The sequence below is a fragment of the Pseudopipra pipra genome, chromosome 1 (assembly GCF_036250125.1).
Source record: "Pseudopipra pipra isolate bDixPip1 chromosome 1, bDixPip1.hap1, whole genome shotgun sequence".
In the NCBI taxonomy this organism is placed as follows: domain Eukaryota; kingdom Metazoa; phylum Chordata; class Aves; order Passeriformes; family Pipridae; genus Pseudopipra; species Pseudopipra pipra.
The window spans coordinates 98,653,651-98,679,267 of NC_087549.1; the positions used below are offsets into that span (position 1 = coordinate 98,653,651).

Sequence of the window (25,617 nt, forward strand, 5' to 3'; positions counted from 1 at the left end):
ACAATGGTTTAAATAGTTTGCACACATTTTGATGACATCTTGGACTTGAAGTATTTTATGCCACCTCTCTTTGGACTCCACCTTTCATAACGCTGCAGGCAGACAGCTATAACACTGACATCAGGGTCTATGCATCCCAGAGATAGCTTGCACCTTCTTCTGCAGATCAATAGACAGCTATTAAATGCATGTGACTTGTGAATCTAAGATACACCACTGCATGTCTTAAACCACTTCCTTCCATTCAACTCATGCTATAGCCTCAAATCCACCATGCTTCCTTTCATTTTCATCACCAGGGAAAGACATATGCAAAACAAGTTCCCAGTGTTTCACTGTGCTATAGGACAACAAAATCAGTGCAAATAAAGATTGACAGGAAGGAAAATAATTTAAAATTACACAGAAAGATAAAATATTGATCACTTTTCTTATTCTTTCTCACCAAGAAAACTTGGAGATATAAATAACAAGGAGCAGTCAAACTTATAGACAGATACGTAATGTAGAGTTGTACAAAAATACAGCAGAGATGTACAGAAGCCAGCAGATGGATAGTAACTTGTTTAGAGTCAAGCGATGGCCATGGTAGCCCAAGGAGAGGGATGGCAGGGGCCCTGAGATTAACGGCAGTGTGCAACAGCTCCTTCAGACTGCAGAATAAAGGCTTGGAAAATGTTACACAACATATAACAAAGTCAGCTTGTCAGATGACACAACTTATTTTATGGAGGGAACTTGCTTACTAGTTAAAAATTAGTGGGAATATGTAATGCTGAGTATCTCTGTGCTTGCGGCATGTAATGCTGAGTATCTCTGTGCTTGCAATCCATTTAGAGTAACTTCCCCTGACTTTCAACAGTGCCACAGTACAGCTTTAAATGACTCCAAGTTTGATAAAAGTTAAAGTCAGTCTCTTTGGCATGTAGCACTTAATCCAGGGAGACGTCTCTCCAGTGCAGTCAGCTTTTACCACATGAAGAAAAGAATACTTGGTATAACCAAAAGCAGGGTATATTACAAGAGCAACAATTCTCACAAATATTTCTGTTTCTGAAAATATTGATAAAAATTTTCTTTTCAGTCTGAGAGATTCCAGACTTTCTCTTTAGGCATTTACATTTTCAGCAGAGAAATCATCAAGGTTAATAAATATTTACTTTTCAGGTTATACATTTATTTAGGATAGCTACAGGTCACAGAGGAGCTATTTACAGGTCTAAGGGAAAAAGTTTTGCATTTGTTCTTGGTGGTGAGTTTGGGTTTTCGTTTTGCTTTCCTTTGGGTTCTTTGCACAGGCATCCTTAATACTGCCTTCTCCTGATTTACATAAACATTATCTTAAATGTAGGTGGTTTGTATAGGATTGCATTATGGTTTTATTCTTTTATTTTGGTTACAATAAATAAAATAATACAGTCACCTTGAAAAATAAGAATAAAGAGGAATGGAAAAGTATATGCAGAGAAACAAGAGGCAGTGATGGTTAATTAAGAAGAGGGGAAAGGATGGAGTAATAGTGAAAGAAGATTAAGTCGCAATCTGCTTGTGGTAACTACTATGAAACCTTGTAAACATGTACGTGCTGAAACGCAACTGAAATGAGAGGCTACTTTATTAGTCCTTAAATGAGGAGGAGATACCTTTTTGACATTTAAAAAAAAAAAAAAGTAAAAATTACAAGCTTCCTCCTGAAACTTCAAAATATTTCCCAGAAATAAGGCCCAGCCTGTGGAGTGCCGATGGAGGGGGAGGATTGCAGTGCCCTCCCGTGGCGGCAAGCGCCCACTCTTCGCAGGCTTGCAGCCAGGGACAAGGCTTCTTCCTGTGCTTCTCAAAACCTTTCCTCTTTACACCTCCCCTGCAATAGCAGACTAGCCCTCCAAAAACCATCTGCTCTTTTCTAAACGCGCACGTTGGACAGAGTTGCTAATTGTGAATAACTAATTAATATAACAATTAATATTTTATGTAAAAATAAATTTAAATAACTAATTTATAATTTTCGGGTTTTAGTCCCTCCGGGATCAGGTCAGTGCACCTGATAGATGCTCATACAAAAGCTGGTGCTGTTCTGAGCAACAGAAACCACCGCCACAGTTTCAGTCAGCATGAGGGTGCTGGCTGTGCAGAAAGGACACAGAACAAAGGAGTACAAGAGAAATGGTTACATAAAGCTTTAATATGGAGGATCCAGCACATGCACACAAATATCCCTTTGTGCAGACCAAACACACCAAGCACAGGCCTGGAATCATACAGGAAACATAGAAAAGGCTTTTGGCTAATCTGTGTCAGGAAATACTGTGCTAATTTCATTTGGGTGATTCAAGCCTTCAGAGATGTAGGGAGGAATATGAAACATTTAATCCCAAAACCATATATTCCAGTAAGTAGTTCTTTTCTATGTGAAATTTTGCTTGCCTACTAAATCCTTTAATTCCCCATGGATATATTCTATATCCTTCTTTTTGTGTGTTTTAGTCTTTCACATATACACAATAACCACAATGCTTTTTTTATCTTAGCACAGCTGAGGCAAACATCACCATATACTTCTGGCTTACCAAGTAAGAAGGTACATAGAGTCAATTAAACCTAAATCCTGTGATGGTCCTAAGTGCCAAAGACTACTTGCAGCATTTTAGCAAAATTATTTATACTCATTTTCTACTCAACACTTTTTCAGAAAAGCAAAGTTCCTAATATTTTACTTGGAAACACCTGCACTTACAGACAGAGATTTAAACATGGCAAAAGTGCATGTGTGTGAAAAATTCTCCGTTTCTCCCTCAAAAACAATTAGCAGTGTCTTTTTCCACAATTATCCCAGACTAAATACAATTAAAGCAATACATTTCCCTTCTCAGCTGGAAGACAAGCCCATAGCTTTCAGTGCTGTTAGATAAGTAATCAGAAGTCAAAGAAACATATTAAGCTCCTTTAACATTGAATAACAGTAACTCAGGTTTATATTCTCAGTTATGGGAACTGAAGTTTTAGGATATCATAATTACAAGTGTGAAGACTGGTACAGCTTATTAACTGTACTTATTAACAGAATTAAGTTTCTTGTATAATCACAACTTTTATTTTTTTTAATCTCCATTCTGAGGTGCTGTGCTCAGAGACCTTTCCTATACTTATATTTACATCCTCACAATTTGGCAAGATCTCTAAAAAGCTATTGGTGTTGATCCTTTAGTGATATACAAAGTACACACACAAACTAAACACTGTTATATTCTTTAGACATGGGTGAAAAAAAAAGTATAAGTGTCAAGCTAGATTATTTTGACCTAAACAGTTTTCCTTCCCCACCAAGGAAGTTTGCTGGCCTATGGTTCCATCCTGATCCTACAAGAATACCAAGATATCTCTAAAAAAGCCACATCTTTTACAGTTTCAAAAACAAAAGTATCCAACTCTAATACAGTAAGTAGAAATAATTTTGCCAAATGTGAGCCAGGTAAAAGCTGGCCTTCAAGCTTAAACTGTCTGAGCTCCCTCTGTAGTCAGCAAATAGCAGTAGCCAATTACATCATAGGCTGACTGAATGATCTTCCAGAATACTTAAGTAGGAAGCCTAGATTCTTAGTGGCCTGGATGCATAACTTCTGGATAAATATAAATGTAAGCAACTACATACGTATTATAGAAATTTGCGCAGTTTGTGTATTATCTTTTCTTTGTTTTTCATCTTCTGCTCCCTTTCCCCATCTCTTCCTCACCCTATCTTTAATTTCCTCAGCTATTTTTGTTTCATTTCTCATACACTTTTCTTTGCAGCTCTTGCTTTCATATCCAACTTCTGGTCCTTCCTGTTTAAGATCTCCTTTGCTCTCTGCCTTCATCTTTGAATCTCCACATCCAAACAATTCACTTCATGCCTCTTACTTCTAAGTCCCTGTCGCTCTACCCTCTCTGTTCCTCTCTCCCAGTTGCCAAAGGTTTAAAGTCAAGAGATTGATCAAGAAGAAGCTGTTATACACATGGGGTAGGAAGAAAATGGAAGGAACAGCAATATCTGCTAAAGATCAGTTTCTCCTTCTGTTGAGAGCTGAAAAGAGACTCAGAACTGAGCCTGCTTGCACAGCTACCAAGCAGTAATTTAATCAGTAAAATATCTTGCTTGACAAAAGGGTGATCCTTAATACAGGTGCAATTAAAAAAGGCATGTGGCTTTGGATGTGCCAAGTTTGTTCTCTTATTCCTGATGACAAAAGAGCCTGAGTAAACATAAAACATCTGCTTTTCTGGTATTGTTAGATATATAAAACTTCTTTGTATAAATTTAGCATGGCTGGGTGGACCAGCAACCAAAATTGTGCCCTTCAGGAGGGCACCAGATCTGCTTGCAGGCAGATCATGAAGTCAGAAATAAGACATCCTTCCTGTAGTAAATCACAGAGTAGTTACAACAACTCAAAAGGAAGGAAATTATTAATTTTTTTTTTTGCTATAAATTCAAGTCTCCTGGAACAGGATGTAATTTCAAAGGAAAAAAAAAGTTATAATAAAAATCAGTTAGAAACAGAATAAGTTATTTATTTCTCCTTGTTTATGAATACACTGTAGTTCAGGGTTCCTTTTTTTTCTCTTTCCCTCAATACAATTCAAACTCTTAAAACAGGAACAGACAACCTTTGCATAAATGATGCAGTTTCAGTGAAACTTTTCTCATATCTCCAGAATCAGTTTCACAGGAATATCTTCTAACTTCCCATAGAAACTCATTTGTACATCACAACCAGCAAATCCCTTAGCAACAGTGCATGCATTGCATGCATGTGGGGTGGGGAGAGAAAGGCTGAACAGTAGGAAGAAGGTAGCAATGGTACTCATTTTCCTTTGTTCTTCTCTGACAAGTGTCATTAAACCTAATTAAAACTACATAAGACTTTCATATTTGTTTCCATGGCTATTTCCCTTCACCTACCATTTCCACAGGTTTTGGTTAGAGCAGATCACATCCCCCAAGTGCTGGGAAAACAATACAGTCTTAAGTGGCCCTATACCAGCATAATTCTGATGTTCCCTTTTCTTCTTTTGATATTTAGTCTTAATTATGATAGACTAATCATGAGCTGAAATGTTGGAAAACATATTGTGTTAACTCTTCTTTTAGGATTTATTTGCCTTCATCCACGTGGCAGGAGCAGGTCTTTTTCATACTACATTTGCTCCTGGTACTTTCTAGTACAATTAGATAGATGGACATTGAATGGGCTCTCAACCCATCAACCCCCACTGCTACATCTGTGTAGAACTTGAGGGGGAAATGGGAGCAAACAAAAAATATAACTTCTGCATCATGTAGTAACAGGCCGCAGCATATAAAAAAGAGCATCCTAGGTGCAAGTATGCATGGCAATTCCAAATGGCTCCATGTGGCCATTGTTTGGTTGTGGGGCTTCCCACTTTGGCCCTAGTGCTGGACCCATGCTGGTCAGAATCATTGGCGGCTGCTGCTACTACCGCACCTCTCTGGTTTCACAAGGAAATCACAGCTTTCTCAACCCACACACCCTTCCCAGCAATGGAAAACTTTCACCACCAGCAATGCATGCTGCAAATAGATACCACAAACATTCAGGGATATCCAGATGAGTAACAGTGGTAACAATCAAAAGGCTAAGGACCAACTATAGAGAGGCCTTTCCTAATGAAAGGTGTGGGGTTGATGTTCTGGCTCTGGCACCCCAAGCAGAGATGTGCTGCTCCAGGGAGGAGTCAGGATTTCCTGCCCTTGTCCTCTAGACAGTTTTGACAGAGGCTAAAAAAAAGAATTCTCATCTCCTTGAAAATTATTTTTGCACCTTTATAAACACCCGTCCTTTCAGATGGTTACAAAACTAGGAGAATATATGCAATATGCACTAAGGAAGAAAAACCCAGAGGGGAAAAGCCAGAGCACTTCTTTGCTAACACTGATTATTCAGCTCCCAATGACAGTGTTTCAAGAACATACAATAAATACAGTAAACATAAGACAAAAGATTTTGTCTTCAGTCTGCCTGAAAGCAAGACGTTATGTTGCCTTTTGCAACTTTTGCAATTGCCAGCATGATATAACCCCAAAAGCCTGAACTCTTCTCTTGGTTAGCACTGCAGCTAAACCCAGTTAGCCTCATGTTTTTTGCACAGAATGAAAATAAGTCCCTGTGAACTTACTTCTGGGTGCACTCCGACCATTATGTTTGCAACTTATGATTTCTGCTACGTCCTGAGAGCTGCATGTATCAGAAACTGTAATCATCAAATCTTTCCTCCTCTTGCACATTAATCTGATATCTCAGATGTCATCCATGTGGCTTTGAAGAAGCCTCTCTCTATAGCAAAGTTTCTGGTTTTCCCACACTCTGCATGGTATTCAACTGTGAGAACTAGGTTCACACGTATTCCACAGCTCATGATGTTGTGTGCCAGTTACACATTTTCGTGTGTAATTTAAAAGAAAAACAAAACAGGTTATAATCCCATACATAGTTCTGTACATTTTCATAATGTCATTTGCTTCACTAGTGTAGGTTTTTGCATGGTATCAGTCAATGGAAGTCAGAATAAGTGTGCCTCAAAATAAAGTCCAGCAGCCCATGAGATAATATTATAATCAATCCACAGCTAAATGTCCAGCTTGCAAGTTGTTTTTTTTTTTTAAATCTGCAAGTACTTTCAGAAGAATGCTTTCAATGTATTCTGATTTTCACAGCATTTAAAGCCATAACGATGAAAGTAATTAGAAGTGTAGGTCTTCCAAGTGACACTAGTAATATTTTTCAGCTTTCTATTTTCAGGATTTCTTGGCAAGGTTTCCCCTCTAGTCCTCTCTCCCAGTTTCTGTATAATGGCCAAATTTCCAACAACATTTGAGAGGAGGAATGCATTGTAGCAAGTTTTTTCTGACTCATTACAAGAAGAGCAAAATGTGATTCTCCACCTACCGATAGCCAAAACCAGATCTTCAAAGAATTCTCAAGAATCCAGAAGCCAGCAGTCCATTTATCTGTGCCAAATCCCTGTGAATTGATGCTTGGATCTGAGCTTCATACTGCAAACTCCAAACTCAGGTCCTTCTTCTCAGTAAACGTAGACTGAAAATGCATCTTTCATATTTGCCCTGTCAGTGTTTGACAGGTATAAGCCAGGTTTTAGTTTGCAGTCACATTTGAGATACAGAAGTGTTGAAGACAATAATTGAGTTAATTATATCTTTAGCTTTAAAAGGTACAGTGATAATTGATCAAAACACTGAAGATAGCACTGAAATGCAACTGCAGTATTAACAAGTATTCTTGTTATTTATTTATTTATTCATTGTTTTTAATTTTTGTGACAAAGCATAATACATAAAATTCTAAACAGAAATTTCTACAGTATGGGGAAGCAACAGAGAGAATATGAATATTTATAAGAAAATCATTAAATCCACAGTATGGATAACAGCTACTTCTTTGAAGTGCACAAACCTGTAGCAATGTTCACCATTCTCAGCATGTTTCAGCAAAAAGTTAATATTATATTTTTAAACCTTGTGAGCCAGGCCTTTGCAGCTAACTGTCAGAGTTAGAATTAAAAGAGTTTAAAACAAACTGAAAATACTGTTTTTTGAGAGGTTCCACATAATTAATTTTTCTATTGAATGTCCTCCAACATTGCTGAAAGCCATTCAGGTTTCCTAAGTTTTCCAATGATATTCCAATACTATTACACTGACAACTTCAATAGAGCTGCAAAACCCAAGAAGCAAACATTGCTGGAATGCCAGCCAGAGCTGCCTACAGCTCAGCTTCCACACTTCCAGAAAAGTCTGTGCCTCTGAAGATGGGGGTTATGCACAATGAAACCAAGCACTTGGTTCTGGTCAATTAGTTCTACATTTCAATGAACATTCAGCAACAATGTCCTTTCAAGATGGATTGCAAGGGAGAAGTAAAATGAATAAGGAAAACATCTTTTTGCTTTCGGTATTCTTCCATTTCGCATTTTATGGACGTTCAGTGATCCCAGCTTAAAATCATGCTTCTTTATCTGTGATACATTAAAACTATATTCCTTTTTCTGTGGGGAAAAGCACAGTGTCATGGTTTGGTGACACAGAGGCTACCATCTGTGGATGGTTCTTTTTCTCTAGGCTCCCACATCTTAAGAATCTTCTTGCCACATGCATAAATGCATTCATAAATAGGAATTCTTTACAAATGACGGCTAAGGAAACAAAAGCCATCCCCATACTGGTCTGACATGGTTCCACAATGAAGAACACTACAGCTTTTGCCTTCGGATCACTGATTTTAAAATATCACAACCTAGAAACCCTAAAATCCTGCAAGGTTTGTTCAGTTTGAACCAACAGATTCTCTTCTTTTTCCAGGTGGGGACACTCTTCATGCAACTAAAGCTACCCAGAATTCAACAGGAAATAAGTTAGGATTGACTCAGGCAAAAGTTACAGGTCAGATGTCTCATAAGCAGGTAACAGAAAACACTCTTTTGTGTCAAAGTAACTGCAAACCTCAGCTTTCTCCTACTTTTATAAGTTACAACTATCAGACCTTAGGGCAGCAGATCAGCCACCAACTTTCCTCTGCATGACTTCAGCCCTTCTCAAGTAAGTAGTGCTATTGGAGCCATGGCACTGGAAGTGCTGAGCGAAGTGACTATACTTAAAACTTTTCACATGAACATAGTTCTTCTTACAGTGCCCATCAAATCATTCATGCACAAAGTAGCACTTTCCCCTGCTCAAGCACAAAGGCAAGAAAAAACTGCTCCAAATACCTTAAAGACGGGCTAAAAATACAACCCTGTGTTTAAGTGCCTACCAAAATTACAGCCATACAAAATCCAGATCAAAATCCCCAGGCTGAACAAACTCAACTTCTGTACAATCTTTTTTTCTCTCTCACACACGCATGCCTGCACACACACCACCCATGTCTAGGTCCTGGTGCCACTATGCATATGCTTAAATGGCCACTGCATTCAAGACCACAACATGTCTGTCGTTGAAAACCCGTAATAAATAGATGCATGCACTGGAAACCCGTGAAGTGATATGGTAATAAATCTACAGGGAGCCTTCTTAAATTGTATGGGGAGACTTCAAGGACAAAGACACACATGGTTTTAATTTTCCTCTAAATGATAGCAATAATAAATACCTGATTTGGCAGGAAGCAGGCATTACATGCCCGTTGGGCTTACATGGACATGAAAAAGAGTTTATATTTGACATTTGCTTTAAAAACATAATGAAAAGCTTTTGCTCTTTCAAGGCTGAAACTTGCCTTAGTTTTTGAGAGTCTGGCTCTGATTGCTTGGATAACTGACAAAAAAAGCATTAGGAGTAGGCTCTTCATTAGTGTTTGTAGCTGGATGACAGAGAACTGAGAGCAGCAGAAACAAGATGCTGAACAGCACATTCACTCTGTCTCCTTTACAACTGCTTTTTATAAATAAGTGGCTTATGACATCAAGCTCTGATTCATCACTGGCAGCTTTAAATTAACAGAAAGGAAAGAATATGTAATGTTTCCACATATTGCCACAATTCACTCCATGTGTTTGTCCCTGAATGTCACATCTGCCTGGTGTCCTGGTGGAACAGCCAAACTGTATGACAAGTATTCATAACAGTGAAGATCCATAAGCAACAGTCCATTTTCCATCAGCTGTGTTCCACATTCCTGCCAGACATGGAATGGAGGGCTAATGCCTCCACAGTATTAGATGCATTTGGGGTAGGTCAGAGTTGGAAGGTCTTCTCAGGGCAAAACGTACCAAAGAGCCAAGGCCAGCTAGCTGTGAAACTGGAAGTAACAGCTTAGTACAGCTCTATTACCCGTCCCGCAGTAAAACATCATCAACCTGGTCCCTCCATCCTGAAATCCATACAGGAACAAAAAACATACATCTTGCTCCATATGTGACAGCTCCTGAAAAATGGCTGTCTTCAGACAGTGTGTAAGGATGCATATATAATGGCATAATTGAACTCTTAAAAACCATGATGTAGGGAAAGAAACAGCTCTAGGGTGTGCCCTAGATCCATCACCACCACGATTTATTGCTTAATGTTGCATTACTTAAAATTAATACACCACCAAGTTTAGCCAAGTGGTCAAATACATTCTGGGACTCACAAGTAACTTGAGATATGAATAACAACCAGTGTAGACACATGAATATATTCATACTTGTACATGCAGATTATGTGCTCCATTTTGTAAAAATATATGTATTAATTTTTTTCAAAACATACTCTTGCTACAGAAACTGCTTATATTCATACCCAGGGAGTAAAGATATAATTAAGATTATCATTATAACTTAAGTGTCCAAGAAGTGATAGAGAAGTCCTGGCTTTGGCAACTTTGAAAGCAATCTAAGACATAAGTAACTTCTCTTGAAGTCCACAGGGTCCAAAAGAGGTTTAGAAAACAGCAAGTCATCTTAAGTTGACTCATATAATCAGCTCTCCTTATATTACCAGCTGGCTGAAATTGGAAGCCAGAAAAGAGTGGGGTGAAATAAGTGTTGACCCGTTCCCAGAGAGGGAATCCATGACCAGCTGAATGAGGGCCAGTGGGAAGACCTACAAATCAAGTACAGCAGCATGACAAATCTGTGGATTAGCAGCAGCACTGTCAGGGAGCAAGTCATGCTCAAAGCTAGTCATCACACAGGATTTGGGAATGAACTCTGCTTTCAAAAGCCAATCAGACATACCAGACAACCACCTCCTGACCATCACGATCCAAACTGGTCATCCTTGTCCATAGCAAACTCTTTAGGTTTGACAAGAGTCTTTACAAGAAAATACACTGGTTGGCTAATAAAAAGTAGGAATCTCAAAGACTTTGAGAGAAACTTCACTTTACCCTATCACCCTAAAGACTTCTTTGTTTAGTTTTATGTATGTGCTAGAAAAGGAAACAGGCCAGGAATGAATGAAAATGCCTGTTCACTTCAGCTAGCTAATTTCAGTTAGCTCTGCCTTAACTCAATTTTATTTTTATCCAGATTTGAAATATCTCTGATAAACCATAGTGGCAGCTGACTCTCTAAAACATTTCACATCTGTGTTATTTGGGATAGCTGAAGAAGGGAAGACCTACGAAGAACTGGTATTTCACTTTAATTGCAAAGAACTTTTAAGAATAAAACATTAGTGCAGAAAGCAGTATTGACTGATAGTTAAAGCACAGATGAAGTTAATTAAAAAGGCCTGTTACAGGCTGCGCTACCAACATTTTTCAGTTGAGTGTCTTTTTACCATTCCATTTATTTCATTACAGTCAAGATTAAAAAATGCTGTATTTTGATAAGACAATGGAAAATCTGCAAAGTTGGAATCAAAATGATGATTCAAAAATTCCTACGCTCCTTACAAGTGACATCTGAGGTTGTAATTTGTTGCATTTGAAAAAGAACCTCTAAGACTTTACATACAAGTTTTTATTTTGGATATGCTACTAACTTTTAAGGTAGAGGTATTCTCAAACATCATCTGAACAGATTTCAAACAGAACTTTTAACAAAAGTAATTGTTCCAGACTAAAGCATTAAGGTGTAAATAGACATTTCAGGTGAATCTCCTACTTTTTCTTGCTGTTCCTCCATGGTGATAAAATTTGCACTGTGCCTCTAGGTCAAACTCCCTTTCCCATTGAGCAAAAAAAACCTAGCATTTCATAAACACATCCTAGAGTAATTCTCCAAGAAAAATAAGTTATCAGTTAGGCAGAATAATAATTTCCAACTCAGAAATTGGTGAGATAGTAGGGCAGAGACTGCATAGAATGCTAGACAACAAATGCGAGAAATTGTGGACTATATTAACACTTTTTTCCTAAGGATAAAAACATTACTCAAACCCTAAATAGGTGAGCTGACAAACAGCCTCCAGTTGTCATGAAGAAGAGTCAAACTCCTCACCATCTTACAAGGAACTACAGAGGGCACAAACTAAGACAAAAATAATCTCAACTGCTCACACACAGAGAAACAGCATACACTGAGCACTGGGCACATGCTTATTTTTTACATTCCCACTTTGTTTGCATAAGTTGGCATGGCAAAACCACATCTAGCTGGAAAATCTAATCTCGCTTATTTTGGCTCTTTATGTATTAAAAACAGAACAGGCTTGAAGGAGAAAAGAAAGAAAAGGAGTGCACTTGCTGTCTTCCCTTCATCTGTTTTTAAGAGAAAGCCACTTCACATTTTGGGTGTCTTTTTGCAAAATGGAAGGGAATGTTTTTTCCCATATGTGATCAATTACAAAAAGTGGCAGGTCACATAAAATGAAATCACAACATGAAGACATCTGCAACATCCAGCCACTGAACTCAGTCTTATCACGTACTTACGTACCATAGCTTCTTTTCTAATGGTCAAACCTAGATAGTGGGAATTCATAAAAATAAAGCAGGAATACTGCCTATAAGTTTATGGCGTTTCTTGCAAGCTGTTAACTGGCTTCTAACTTTACTCCCTTGGTATCTCCCATGTATGCCTCCCCAACCCCCCCATACATAAGAAGCTTAACATGAAGAATGTTGTTAACTATCACCCACGCTAAAGATGAAAAAGTCCTCTGAAATCTAACTTTCATTTTCTGCACAGTATTTGTATTTTAACTGCCAGGGAGCTATATCCTGTATAAATTATTTCCTGGGGAAAAGTATCTTCACATGCCTGGAATATTTAAGCAGTCATTATCAGCTTTGTATGAGACTTTGTATGAGATTCTTAAACTTTACGTATGAGTTTTACGTTGCCCCAGAAGTCTCTTACAATACTTCATCATCATCACATCATGGCTAGGCTTCGCGAACGAAGATTTGGGAAGGCTCTATCCACATTTGATACAGGCACGCTGGTGGCTTATGAGGCCAATACGTGACAGACATATCCGATTGCAAAAGGCACAGCAGAAAGACTCCTTAGATGGTGTATTCTGCAAGACACGGTTCTTTCTGCGTTGCCTTTTTTCCTCAAGGGTGATCCTGCATGTGTTCTCAAAGGAGACAGCTGCGTTATAGATGGTGTGTCTCCAGGCCTCCCGATTGGAGGCCAGAGTAGACCAGTTATGGTGATCAATATGGCCGAGGCTGAGATGTTGTTTCAGGGAGTCCTTGTATCTTTTCTTCGGGGCTCCTCCCATGCAGCAGCCAGTGGCAAGTTCACCGTAAAGCAAGATCTTAGGGAGGCGGTGGTCCTTCATCCTTGAGACGTGCCCTGCCCAACGTAGCTGTGTTCTCATCAACATGGCCTCAATACTTGTGATAGCTGCTTGCTCTAGAACAGATGTGTTGGTCACATAGTCTGACCAGTGGATGTTTAGGATTGTGCGGAGGCAGCATTGATGGAAGCGTTCTAAGAGACGCAGGTGGTGGCAGTAGATGACCTTTGTACCTGGTATGTAGGCCCATATGCTATTTTCAAGGCCTCATAGAAACCTTTGTGATCACCTGTATCTGCACATAATTGAGTTTTTTCAGCTAGATAGATCCACCATTTGTTCTGGATGTCACAGAGTTTCTGTTGGAGCTTGCTGCATGCAAGACGAAAGGCTGTTTTTCTTGCGTGACAGGATGGCAGTGCAAGGTGTGCTTGGTGGGCGGTTCTCTTCTTCCTCAACAAGTCTTGGATTTCTTGGTTGTATTCGTCAAATCAGTCCTTGTTCTTCTTGAGGGAGAACCCTAAAGATTCTTCAGAGGATTGCAGGATGCTGTTTTTAATATGGTGCCAGATTGTTTCAGGAGAGGAATCTGCAGAAACTGTGGGAATGTTTTCGAGCCTAGTTTGAAGGTTTGCCTGGAGATCAGGGTGGATAATAGTTTCCTCTGGGGCTTGGAGATCTTGATCGGGCTGGGGCCTGGAGAGGTCCTCGAGCCCTAGGTGAGTACGGTGGCCAGAACAGTTTTGCTCGTTTGTTGTTTGTGTTTGTTTTTGGTTCACCCGCAGCTACTGCCCAGGTTTGGTATGTCCTGGATTTATTTGTTACATCCTGAAAGGTTGGTCAGGACAAAGGGCTGATCCTGGGTGCTTCCCTGGGATTGAATATAGACAGATGGCAGAAAACTAGGTAGTGTAAGACTTGACCTAATCGTTTTTACTAGTAGGAATGCAGCCTGTATACCCCTATGTGGTTGCGAGCTATGCTGGTGATGGTACATGCCTTCGGTAGGGTCACCCATGCCAGACAGGTCAAAACTGCAGGGTCGGATACAATACATCTGTGGGCAGGATGAGCTCATTAGCCTTCTGGCAGTCATCCTAGGAGAAGGACAACTCTAATCCCAAACCCGGGCAGATGGAGCTCGTTTAGCCCTGTAAGGCCATCCATCTAAGAGAAGGTCACTTACAATACTTAAGAGAGCCACAAAGAGCTGGGTTCAGAACTGAAAGTTTTGTTGCTTTAATAGCCATACACCCAGACCCCATCTCAGCCTCAAAAAACGGCCTATTTATAGATAAACTAAGCATGGTAAAGTAAGAAATATCAGGGTTAAACAAGTGAAAAATCTATACCAGGATACATCACAGATACAATGTCACATCCAAACATCCTGTGATTGATCTGTGTAGCCACATTACAGGAAAAAGGAGGGCAGTGGAAGAGAAAGCTGATTATATGAGCCTATCTGAGAGGGCACAACAAAGCAAAGGAAATATCAAGTAGGTATCTCTTTGGAGGAAGAGAGAGCATAATGAGAAGTGTTGTTATGTTTGGGGAGGAGGGAGAAATTTATCATGACCAGCACCATACATGGGTCACTAGGGGATTAATCACTCCTAAACTTTAATTCAGTAAAACTTTCTAAGTCATCTTTAAAATTCAGCTTCTAGAAACATCAAGATCATATAAGCCTGTAAGTATTTTATTGTACAGGAACAGGCTTAAGTAATTGCTTAATGTTCAAGGGCTTTGTTGAATGAATAACCCCACTGCTGGACCTAAGTACACATTCAACCATGGCAGACTCATGCTCTATCTCTTACATAAGTAGAACAGAGTAATGCTGTTAACATTTTACTTTTTAATGAAAGAAGCCAGGACTGCTTAGGTACCAGTGCTACTCAAACAGCAGGAACTCCCTCTGCTTTTGGAGGGTCAAGGGATCACCATCAACCTCAAGGTCAGAAAGAAGGACTAGAATGAAGGAGAAATAGGAAAAGGACTCTCATAAAAACCTATCATAAAAAACTCACACGTTTTGAATAACAATTATGATAATTTATTCATTGGTTTGGATGATAAAATGGTGTGTATCAGTGATCTGTCTGTGTTCTGAGCCATCTGTGCAAAGAAACAGCATTATAAAATGGTGGGGGGCCCAAAACTAACCTCCTTGTTTTTAAGTAGCTAGATTTAAAGCAGATTGTATCACTTATTCTTCTGTTCAACGCATTCATTTCTCCCTCACTGTTCTCTGAGACTTCTATCAGTTTTCTGGATAGCCAAAGACTGTCCAAGATTCAGGAAACTTCCCTATTTAGATTAAAAAAAAAAGAGAGAGAGAATGAACAATTAATTTTAGAATAATACAATTTATGGTAAATAATTAAATTCTGTGGGAAGAAACAATTCTGAAATTATAAAGCAACAGTAATGCTCAAAGTAAGCCACAAACTCTAAAACAAAAAAGAATCGTTTTCTATTGTAAGTTGCATCGGAAAGTTCTTCACCTTACCAGCTATCACTTGAGAGCAGTAACCCAGCCTTCTCTTTCCTACTAATCACTTTATATTGTTCTGGAAGGAAAGTGTTTTATCCTTCTTCACTTATCAGTTCCTCTAAGAAATTAATTTTATTAAGTTTTAGGGCTGCATTTATTTTCCTAAAATAAAATGTTTATTTTCCTCTTGCTGAAAAACACTATAAAACTGGTTAAAACGACTGAAAACTAGCCAGCAAATTTTCCACAGGACACATTGCAGCTGTCAGACAGAAGGCAGAATACTGAAGTTCAGATGTATGTAATTCTTTTGAGTAACAGCCATTATGTTTTAGTGTACTTCACCTGTCTGAGACCACTTGGAAACTTAACTGATAAGGCAGCTAAATTGCCTGAGGTTTTTTAAAAGCTTTTTCCTCTCCTTAGTCGTTAAAAATATGATAGACAACTTGCATTTAAGGAATCAGACACTGAGCTGAAGACCTTGAAAAGAACTCCAGTTACATACTGCTCTGTAGTCTGTATTAGGCTGTGTCCTAGTTAGGACAGCTGGGACCAGTTCATCACTGGATGGGTGTAACCCAAAACTGTGTATTCTATAGCCTTCCATGCCATTTCCCAGAAACTGTTATCAATGAACCATTTACACCATCTGCCCATAGAGCCTGACTCCTCAGGTGCTAAGAGGCCTGCAAGATAGGAGGGTGTTTTTTTGTCCTCACGCCCATTGAGGAACCTCGCACTCTGAGGGAGGTACTGGGCATTCCTGCCTGAACTGGAGGATATATAATCTTGGAGTCTTGGGACTTTTTTAACACTCGTGGGATCCAGAGGAAGACTGCAGACCACCACTCTTGACTGGACTGCAACCACCACCCTCGACCGCACTGCAACAGCACTCTCACCAACAGGTTTTCCCCCTCTCCCTTTACTTTGGACTCAGGGGGCCCAACAAACACCACTCTGTTCATGCCCCAGGGTGCTGGGTTATATATTTGGGCTTTGTGGGTTAAAACCAATTGTTTGTCTGTATAATCATACTTACTGTATTATTTTATTAAATAGTTATTCTGACTTATAATCTCTCTTTTGGGTTGAGTTCATTTCCCTGCTGGTTTACCTTTAAACCAGCACAGGCTGACTTCCATTTTCCCAAAGATTCTCATGTAATAAATAATGTTATTAACAGGGACACCATTACATGTATTATCCTGACTGGTTAAATAATAATAATGGAGAGGGAACAAGATACACAGTCTAAAGGATTTCCTGTCTATATAAAGTAATAAAACTTATGCCACTTTCCTCCAGGATGTATTCATTAGATGAAAGAACACATTTAATAAAAGGGTGATTGGCCCACAAGACTCATCTGCATCTTGAACAGAATTTGACTAATAATGCCCCCACTGGCTGGGTCTTCCACAGTTGTCATCCTTTTGGCCCACAATCTGCAAAGAGGAGTTAGCACTGGCAAAAAAAAAATTATTTTTAAAGATTCTTATTTTATTCTGTCTTTTCTGTTGCTAAACACAATACAATGAAATTATGCTAAAGACTTCTGAGCCTGTGGGCATTTTGAACCAAACCTGCTATTCGCTTATTATTCAAGCCATAAACCCTTTAAAATCTTTCTTCCTGGAAGAACTACTTTTCTTCCAATTCTTTCCATCTGTACAAACAAGTTAGCAATAGCAGAAGTCAGAATATTCCACAGGGAGATTATGAACTATGTAATAGTGTTGACTACACTCTGATATGCAGTAGCATCCTCACATTTGCACATTTTCACACGGAGTCAGAGATACCTAGATATAATATGGAAGCCTACTGTACAAGAGAAAACAGCACAGAGATACACTTGGACTCTCCTTTTTCCTTGCTTTGCACAAGTAATAAATCATCACTTAAAAAGTAACTTCAGCAGAAAAGCATTACATTGAGGATTAGGAAACCTGAAGTCTTTTATGTATTTGCTAAGCAACTCCAAAAAAGTTACTTTATTTACTTTACTTTGCACTTCAGTTTTCACTCTGCTTTTTTGCTGATGTAGGACAGCAGTACTTATATACCTTTTTCTTCTTTCAAGAGACTATCAGCAATACAAAATGCAGGTGGTTATTGTCATAAAATGTTATGAGCTGCAAAAACACCAGTCCTTGAACTGAAATTATCAGAAATTATATGCACACAAGTTCCTATCTCCCACACTCAATTTCCAAGGGGGGAAAGGAAAAAAAAAAGAAAAGAAAAGAACACCAAAAACACTTGCAAGAATTGCTCCTTAAAAAAGTTTGACCTCACTAAATGTTGTTCAGGGAGTTTGACCTCCCTACAATATTATACATGAAGAAATAACAGTCTAAAGAGGTAGTTAAAAAGTAAATATTAAAACAATGAGTTTGCAGGTTACATTGGGATCTGCTGAGAAAGAACTGTGTACAGAAACTGAGCCAGGGCTGGTGCTTGCATTCAGTCCTGACTCCAGCCCAGACTAAACAGGGTTCAATAGTCAGTGTCACAGTAGCCCCTCATAGTAAGCTGTTAAACCACCCAAGGATGAGGCCTAACCAAATATCATAACTGCAAACCTGTGGCATTAGTGGCAATTTTAAATTAATTTAATTCAATTGATTCCAAGAGAAAAATACTTGTCCAGTGTAACCAGACTAGAAAAATCTACCATTCCCCTTGAGGACACAAAACAAACAAACCTCCTCAGTCTTTAGAACATTTTCCTAGAGTCAAATTCATACTATTTTCCCTTCAACTTTGTGTTAAGACCTTCTGGCATATTCTGAGGCAGAATGTCTAATATTACAATTATTTCAACCACCCAGTGGTAGAAATTTGCATGGCCTATTGTATAGATATTATGTATCTTGCTGCTGTAGAAGAAAGATCAATAGCAATATAGAAAGCTCATTTTTAAGCTATTGCTTATTGCCTCCTCTTTTATTTTCCAAATTTAAAGAAAGCCACTACTGTTAATACATCCTGCTCACTCTTTCTATTCCTTAATAGCAGCATAAATTGGAGTCTATGCCAGCTTTTTAGACTACTCCACCTTTTGAACTCATAACTAATATTTTGAGAATTACTGGCCCTGCTTCCCCTACCACTCATGCTAATTTAAAACTGATGAAATGCAATGGGTTTAAGAGAAGAAACTCTTGATTTATAATAACATATAATAAGAGAAGAATGCAGACCATCTATTTCACATAACTTTGTATGAGTGTGGTGAAGCTCTGCTTAGCCCCAGCAGCCCCTGCTACATCCCTACAGACTGGTGGTAAGGAAACTACCAGATTTCAGTATCTTCTTGTTTGGTGTTACTTTCCCCCCCTCTCTTTTAAGTGTCACATAAAGAGAACTTGTTCTCATGGACTTGTCATTCAGTTTGTTCTCTTGCACACAGGTTCAATGTTCAGGTTCACTTGACCCTTCAAGATATCTTAACAGGAAAAAATTTGGAAGTAAAAATTTAGCTTAAAAGGAGTTACTCCTAAACAATATTAATAACATTAATTACGTGGAAAGCCACCTGAGCAGCAGACTCTCAATTAGCATCCCCAGGCAGCCACAAAGAAAAGCAAGAAGCAAAGTACAGTGAGGCAAAACTGTCATGGTGAACAGGTACCACACAGTGTGACTGGAAGTCATATAGGGTGATACATTTTCTTAATGTGTTTCAAAAAAAATCAGCCCTTTAAACAAGTCACTTGGCTACAAGACCACTGGCTGCCTGACACCTCAGAGGAAAACAACTCTGGCAGGAAAACACACTTAGATATTTCCTTGGCATTTTTTTTTTTAATAATAAAATGGCTGTTTGAAGCTGCTTGGTTGAAGTATTAGACACAAGAGTGATGGAGATATTTTCACAGATAGAGTGCATATGAGACAATCAAAGGGAGCTTGAAACCAGTAAAGATTATTTAGTGCATATATCCACTGTTTACCACTTGTATGGTATATTATTCACGAATTTCTGGGAAACTAAGCCTAAAAGGTTACAACAGAGGTGGGATGTTTTCAGAAACAATTTGAAATGAAAGAAGTTGCTTACTTGAGCATGCAAGAGGAGAGGAAGACTGCTATAGATGGACCTGAGTAAGCAAAAGCATTTAAACATATGCTTAAAATTAATTTAAATCCACTGTTGAATCAAGCTTTCAGAGGTAACCCAGAAGGTAGTGCTTGAAAACTCAAAGGTCCAGAATTTTGCTTAGCAAACCAGAAATAGAGATGCTTGAATGAGCCTATGGAACGAGTTGCATGGTGCTGAGACTCTCAGCTAATGCTCTACAGATTTCTGGTGATTCCTATTTGCAGTTGTGTGAGAAGCTGCTATTTTGTCAGTTTCTCTGGTTTTGTCCACATTCATAAAATCACTGAGATCAAATGGGTTTAAAACCAGAATTATTCAAAGTTGATCAAACTTTCATACCCGTGAAAAGTTGGTATATGTACTTTAGGATTGTCAACTCTTCCTCATTTTTGAACAACAATAAAGAGAAAAGAAAAAAAAGACCAAAAAAAAGAAATTGAGGTTTATATTAAAAGGTAACCAGGAACATTTGCAAGAGTAGGCAGGCGAATGCATGCTCTGGCATGTGCCAGCTGCGGCCAGTGTCTCGGGAAAGCAGCACGCTTCTGACCCAGCTCCGCACGCAGCGGGAACAGCGAGCTGCCGCTTACGCCCACGGGAGCGGAGCTTTGGGCTCCGCCGGGCTGAAACTGGGCGCCGGAAGCCCCGGGCAGGCCGCAGGGAGGTGGCCAAGACGCCGGCCCGCAAACCCGCGCTTTGGCTTTCCTCGCCGCCGAGGGGAGAGGCGGGCGCTGCCACGCGCACCCTGCACCGCCCCGAGCGGAGCAGAGCAGCCGCTGGCGCCTGGCAAGGGGTCACGGGGGCTCCGGCAGTGCCAAAACCCGCCCCGCCACCCACTCCTCGCTCGCGTACCTGAATCATTGTCTCGGCCTCTTCTTGCGCCACGCGGCGACGGGGCAAGGGACGCAGCTTCTTCCCGCGACACGCCAGGCTGGCCCGGCCGCCCATGGGGCGCGCCCGGCCGTTCCCCGCCTCCAGAGCGGTCCCACGGCTCTGCCCGCTCTCCGCTCCTCACCCGTCGCCGGCAGGCATGAGCCCTCCGCTCCTACGCGGCCGGTGCTGGGCTTCGCCGGCCGCTGTGAGCTCCCCTGGCTGTCACTCGCTCCGCCGCTCTCCGAGCCCTTTCCCTCTCCGCATCGCCTTTTGCTGTCGAGCTCCCAAGCTGACCACAACGTGCCACCTCCGTGGGGAGCAACGACAAATCAGAAAGCCGGTGCTGAAAGCTGTCTCCAGCTGGAGATATTTAGAGTTCCCTACCCCTTGTGGGAGGGCTTTTGGATCACTGAGTGGTATGGATACAATAACAACGAAACTAATAACTTGCAAAACATTCTGCTTTGGAGGGTGCACTGCTTTTGGGCAAAAGAAAAGCAAACTTTCCAGCAGTCTGTCACTATAGGAAGCTGATAGTACCCAAGTAACTTGAGAGAGTAAAATGGGTGAAGTTGACTTCAAGAAGGACTGAACACAGTTTCAGGAGGAGAGAACCTACAGGAATTTCCTGCTTCTTTGTGTAATCTGCCTGCCTGTGTACATTATTTCCCTTAAGTTTTTAAGATAACTTCTTTTCCCTGCCTGCAAAAGAATGAATACTGTTAAGAGGCGTGAAGGATACTCATGTGATGGAAGCACGGCACTGTAAACTTAGCGACAGAGACTCTGTTTCCTTCCTCGAAAAAAATGTTTGCTGTCTGGGCAATTTAAGTTAGTAGAAATGTTCTGTAATGTTTTAATTCTTATATCTCCAGCTCTAGGAAAGGCATAGCTGCTTTACACACAGTGCTGAGTCTGTACCTCCCACCAGGACCTAAGGCCATAAGGCTGGATAACTTTTGCTACTGTAATTAAAGGTTTGTGGGCAAAACCCTTCAGCTGTTTTCTCTTTGGGTTCCCCAGTTTCCTCCAGTGCAAAAGTCACAGTATAAACTAGTGCTTCCCTGACTCTGATTCCTCCTGAGAAGTTCAAGACATATTTACTTCCTGTCATGCTGTAAAAAATGTCTGTAACTGAACAACAGGGAGAGTTCATCACCTATTTCCAAACATTTGAATTTCAGTTCTAAAAATAGATTTAGAGAAACTGAGTTCATCAATTTTGGTTTTCCTCAAGGAACACAAGAGATGAGAAATAATTTCTTAACATTTGTATTGAGATAACATCTAGAAAGTTGTGATTTAGGTCAAAAGAATATGTCTTTTATATTTATATGCACCATTTTGATGTTCTACTTGAGTACTTGGCCCCCATTATGCCAGGCACTCAGCTTCAAGAGACTGATGTTATTTTACTTCAGCAAATGAGTTGATCTTGTGCATGAATGAGTTCAGGTATCCATTGAGTAACTTACGAGGGGTCGTTTTTTGACTTTTAATTTAACTGCATAAATCTTCCCATGTTTCTCCTCCTGCCCTCCATTGCCTGAACTCTGTGTTCAAAGAGTCTGAATGTACAAGTGAGTTATTTCTGTAGGGTGAGAGATTAAGGGAGAAAGGGTCATTGTACGGGAAGTCTTAGATAACTTGTGGTTCTGATATTGTCATGTAAGCTTTTCCTTGAGAAGTCACAAATTATGACTAATAAGCTGTATATATATATTTTGGAAATATCCCAAACTGGAGTCATGACATGTGAAGGTGATTTTTATAAGCTAGTCAAAAGCAACCTCCCCACCTGGCACTGTACTGGCTCATCCACTTTAAGAGGAGTTCATCTTGTCCTTGTTGACTGATGCTCAAATAAAAGGCAGAAAGAGGAGAAAACTCAAGTCAGTATTGTTACTTTGACAGAATAGGAATGGCTATTGACAGGTTTGAAATACCTGAAATGAAATGGTATAAATGTGGAAATGTCAACACCTTCTGAAAGACTTTTCACAATCCTATCTTACTGGGTTGATCATTTCCATTGCTTTAGAGCTTTGACCCTGCTTTTAATTACTGTCATGTTCTAAGTATGACTTGGTATATGTGAAAGTGTTTATAAAGCTTAACTTAACAAGCTGATGTTTCATATGGTGCTGCTTTTTGTTCTGGTATTTAAAAAACAAACAACCAGGATTTGTTTTCTGAAAACCAAAGTAGAATCAAGAATTAAAAGAGGACAGAGGGTCATACTACTGGTTAGATAACTAAAGTTAGAGCTTTCTTTAATGTGCTACCCCTTGGTTTACCAGTTCTTCAAATGCAACTGGGCAGCTTGTCAGCTATGCAAAAGTATCCAGTGGTTATTTGCTCATAATTAGAAGAGAATTTTAGCTGTGAGTTCCAGAAGGTGATGACCTTCTTGACATGTTGTGGCAGTTTGAACCACATTAGAAATCCAAAAATCCAATTTCCAGGCTTCCCCCACCTCTTGCCACAATTTATCCCAACACCGAAGATAAAACTTTCAGGCCAGAGGCTTCTATAGGGGAAAGGGGAAGCATTTACATTTATTTTACACAAATAAATACTATACAAGCTAAAAGCAACTATATATATATATATATATATTATACTTCTATCAGTCCCTTCGAAGCTTCTTCTTTAATTAGTCCAGGAAAAGCCTTTTCAGGCAGATAAGTAACTAGTCTCTCTCTAGTGGGAGTGTTCGGGGCCCCTGAACACTCCCTACCAACCTTCAGCTGTTTGCTGCAATTCTTTCTTCTTCATGAAGTCCAAGATAGCTCCGAGTCCTTTCTCTTTGGTTCTGTGCCATCTCTGTTGTGTGGTTCTCTCTGTTGCTTTCATACTTCGGTTCATAGGCTGCTGTAGTGTAATTCAGCTTATCAAGCATCCTCCGAGTCAGTTTTCAGCTGCCCCCAGTCAAACTTCTGTAGGGCAACTCCCGAGCCCTTTGGCCTGTCTCCAATTTCGCCTGGGATTCTTCTCCCTGGCATCGAGCTGCTTCAGCCCGTACACTTTGGCTCCACTTCAATGCTGAGCCTTGCATCCACTCCCACTAAACAGTGAGAGGGAAAAACAGCCCCCTTCTGCAGCCTGGCTGCAAAGGGGGGGGGGGGGGGGGGGGGGGAAAGAAGAGGGCCTGGCTGCAAGGCCTGCCTCTCTCTCTCTCTCTCTCCCGCTTACCAGTTGTTTTGTGAGTCATGTCCCTCACAAACACTCACTCCAATGCTGCCTCCAACTCTGGCCTAGGCACAGTTGGTGGGGCCGCAGATCTCCCCTTCCCCCCCTGGCCTTCTACACCTACACGCAGCAGACACCAACAGATAGAATGCCAACAGCTTCCGGTGCTGTGTATGTATGATTTTTCACAGGAGTGAACAAAGCAAGCGGTGATTGGCCTTCCAGAGAACACTGCCCTGGCACCCAATCACCTCTGAGCCCCCAACTCCCAGGGGGGGCCAATCTCTACCTATGACACATGTCAAATGCTTTCAACTTCCGTTAATTGCTAATTCAGGGAACTCATTACAACAAACCTGATCTACTGCAGTACCTGCAATGAAAAGGATATATTTTTAAGGGAAGTAGTAAATGTGGTTTTTATTTATAAGAGGGGCAGGCAAGCACTGATGATCCATCATTATTTAAGAAAATAATAATGGAAGAGTTTCATTAACTGTTCAGTCCCCCTCCTACTTCCCCTTACAATTGTTAGTGTTTAGAAAAGACGGGGTTTAGCCTTGTCACAAGCAGAACCAGAGGGAGACTGGGGAGGACAAAGGAGTGTGGGGAAAGGAGAAACAAAAAATGCACAGATGTGTAGTGATTTAAAATTAACTAATTGTCACTAAGACATAGAGCACTTCTAAAGGATAATGACCAAAACCAGAAGCAAAGCTGTATTAGCATCAAATCTGTCATTAACATTCCAGGAAATGCACCAGTGTGAGACATTAATGAAATTGTTGTAGCACTAAGTCTGATGAGAAACTTGTTTGAACATGTCTTAGGATGGCTCTTTGTGGTCTCTTTGTAAACACGTGTTTCTTCTTCCCAACACCCCCCTGTGAAGCTATTGTCTCCCATACAAGGTGTCCTGAGGTGTCCCATTGGTCCTTGTTAACCCCTTCCTGTGACTGGGTGTTCCTGTAAGCCCCTTGAGACTGCTAATTGGTTAACCTGTGATTCTCCCTAACCCTATAAATGTGACATCCCCAACAATAAACCCTCTCTTGCCTCCTCCCCACGCCCGGTGTGCTGTCTCTGTGCCTGCCATGGAGCCACGTGGGTGCTGGGGGGAGGGGGGAGCACCTCTCCCCTCCAGGCTCGGGGCCTGAAAAACCCTGTCGCTGGAGTCCCCTTTCCCTATCCCTCAAGACGTCGGAATGGTTCTTCAGATGAAAATGGAACTACAACTGGGCTCTCCCACGTCGAGGGTGGGGAAAGGGATCCAGAACTGGTGCCCCGTGTGAGGAAATGAATTTACTGAACTCTTCTATGAAGACAGGTGATTCCTAAGGCGCAGATGCGACATCTGTGTTCCCCGACGCCCCGAAGTCTTCCCCAATCCCCCTCAATCCGCCGTAATTGGTGCCACGTGGTGAAGGCCAAGATTGGTTGAACTCTTCTGTGAAGATATAACCAATCCTAACGCACAAACGGTAGTTTGTGCTCAACGGTGGACCGGAGTCTAAGCGTCAAGGTATTAGCAGACGGCATCACCACAAGAGAGCAGCCTGTTTTGAATACCTCAACCTTCCTGAGGACATTCAGGTAAGGAGCAGACCCGGCATATTCCCTTATAAGCAGACTTCGGCATACTCCCTAAACCTCTCCCCCTGTAAACCTGTAACTACAAGAAGCGTGCATGCCTCTTTAAGAGAGAAAAAGAAAGCTTAAAGAACATATCTAATTCCATCCGCAAGTCAT

General features: G+C 40.5%; 1 protein-coding gene across 6 annotated transcripts in view; it reads right to left on the minus strand.

Annotated features, from left to right (window-relative positions):
- Window positions 1-20,920, minus strand: part of TNS3 (tensin 3) — a 209,409-nt gene extending 188,489 nt beyond the window's left edge. For 4 of the 6 annotated variants that reach the window (XM_064667000.1, XM_064667001.1, XM_064666999.1 and 1 more), the window contains exon 1: window positions 20,656-20,916. In XM_064667000.1, coding sequence (XP_064523070.1) covers window positions 20,656-20,751 — 96 coding nt within the window. In that variant the 5' untranslated portion in view covers window positions 20,752-20,916. Of the gene's footprint in view, window positions 1-20,655 lie in introns of all 6 variants that reach the window. The other 2 variants (XM_064667006.1, XM_064667023.1) reach the window with 2 other exon arrangements.
- Window positions 20,921-25,617: the final 4,697 nt, after the last annotated feature.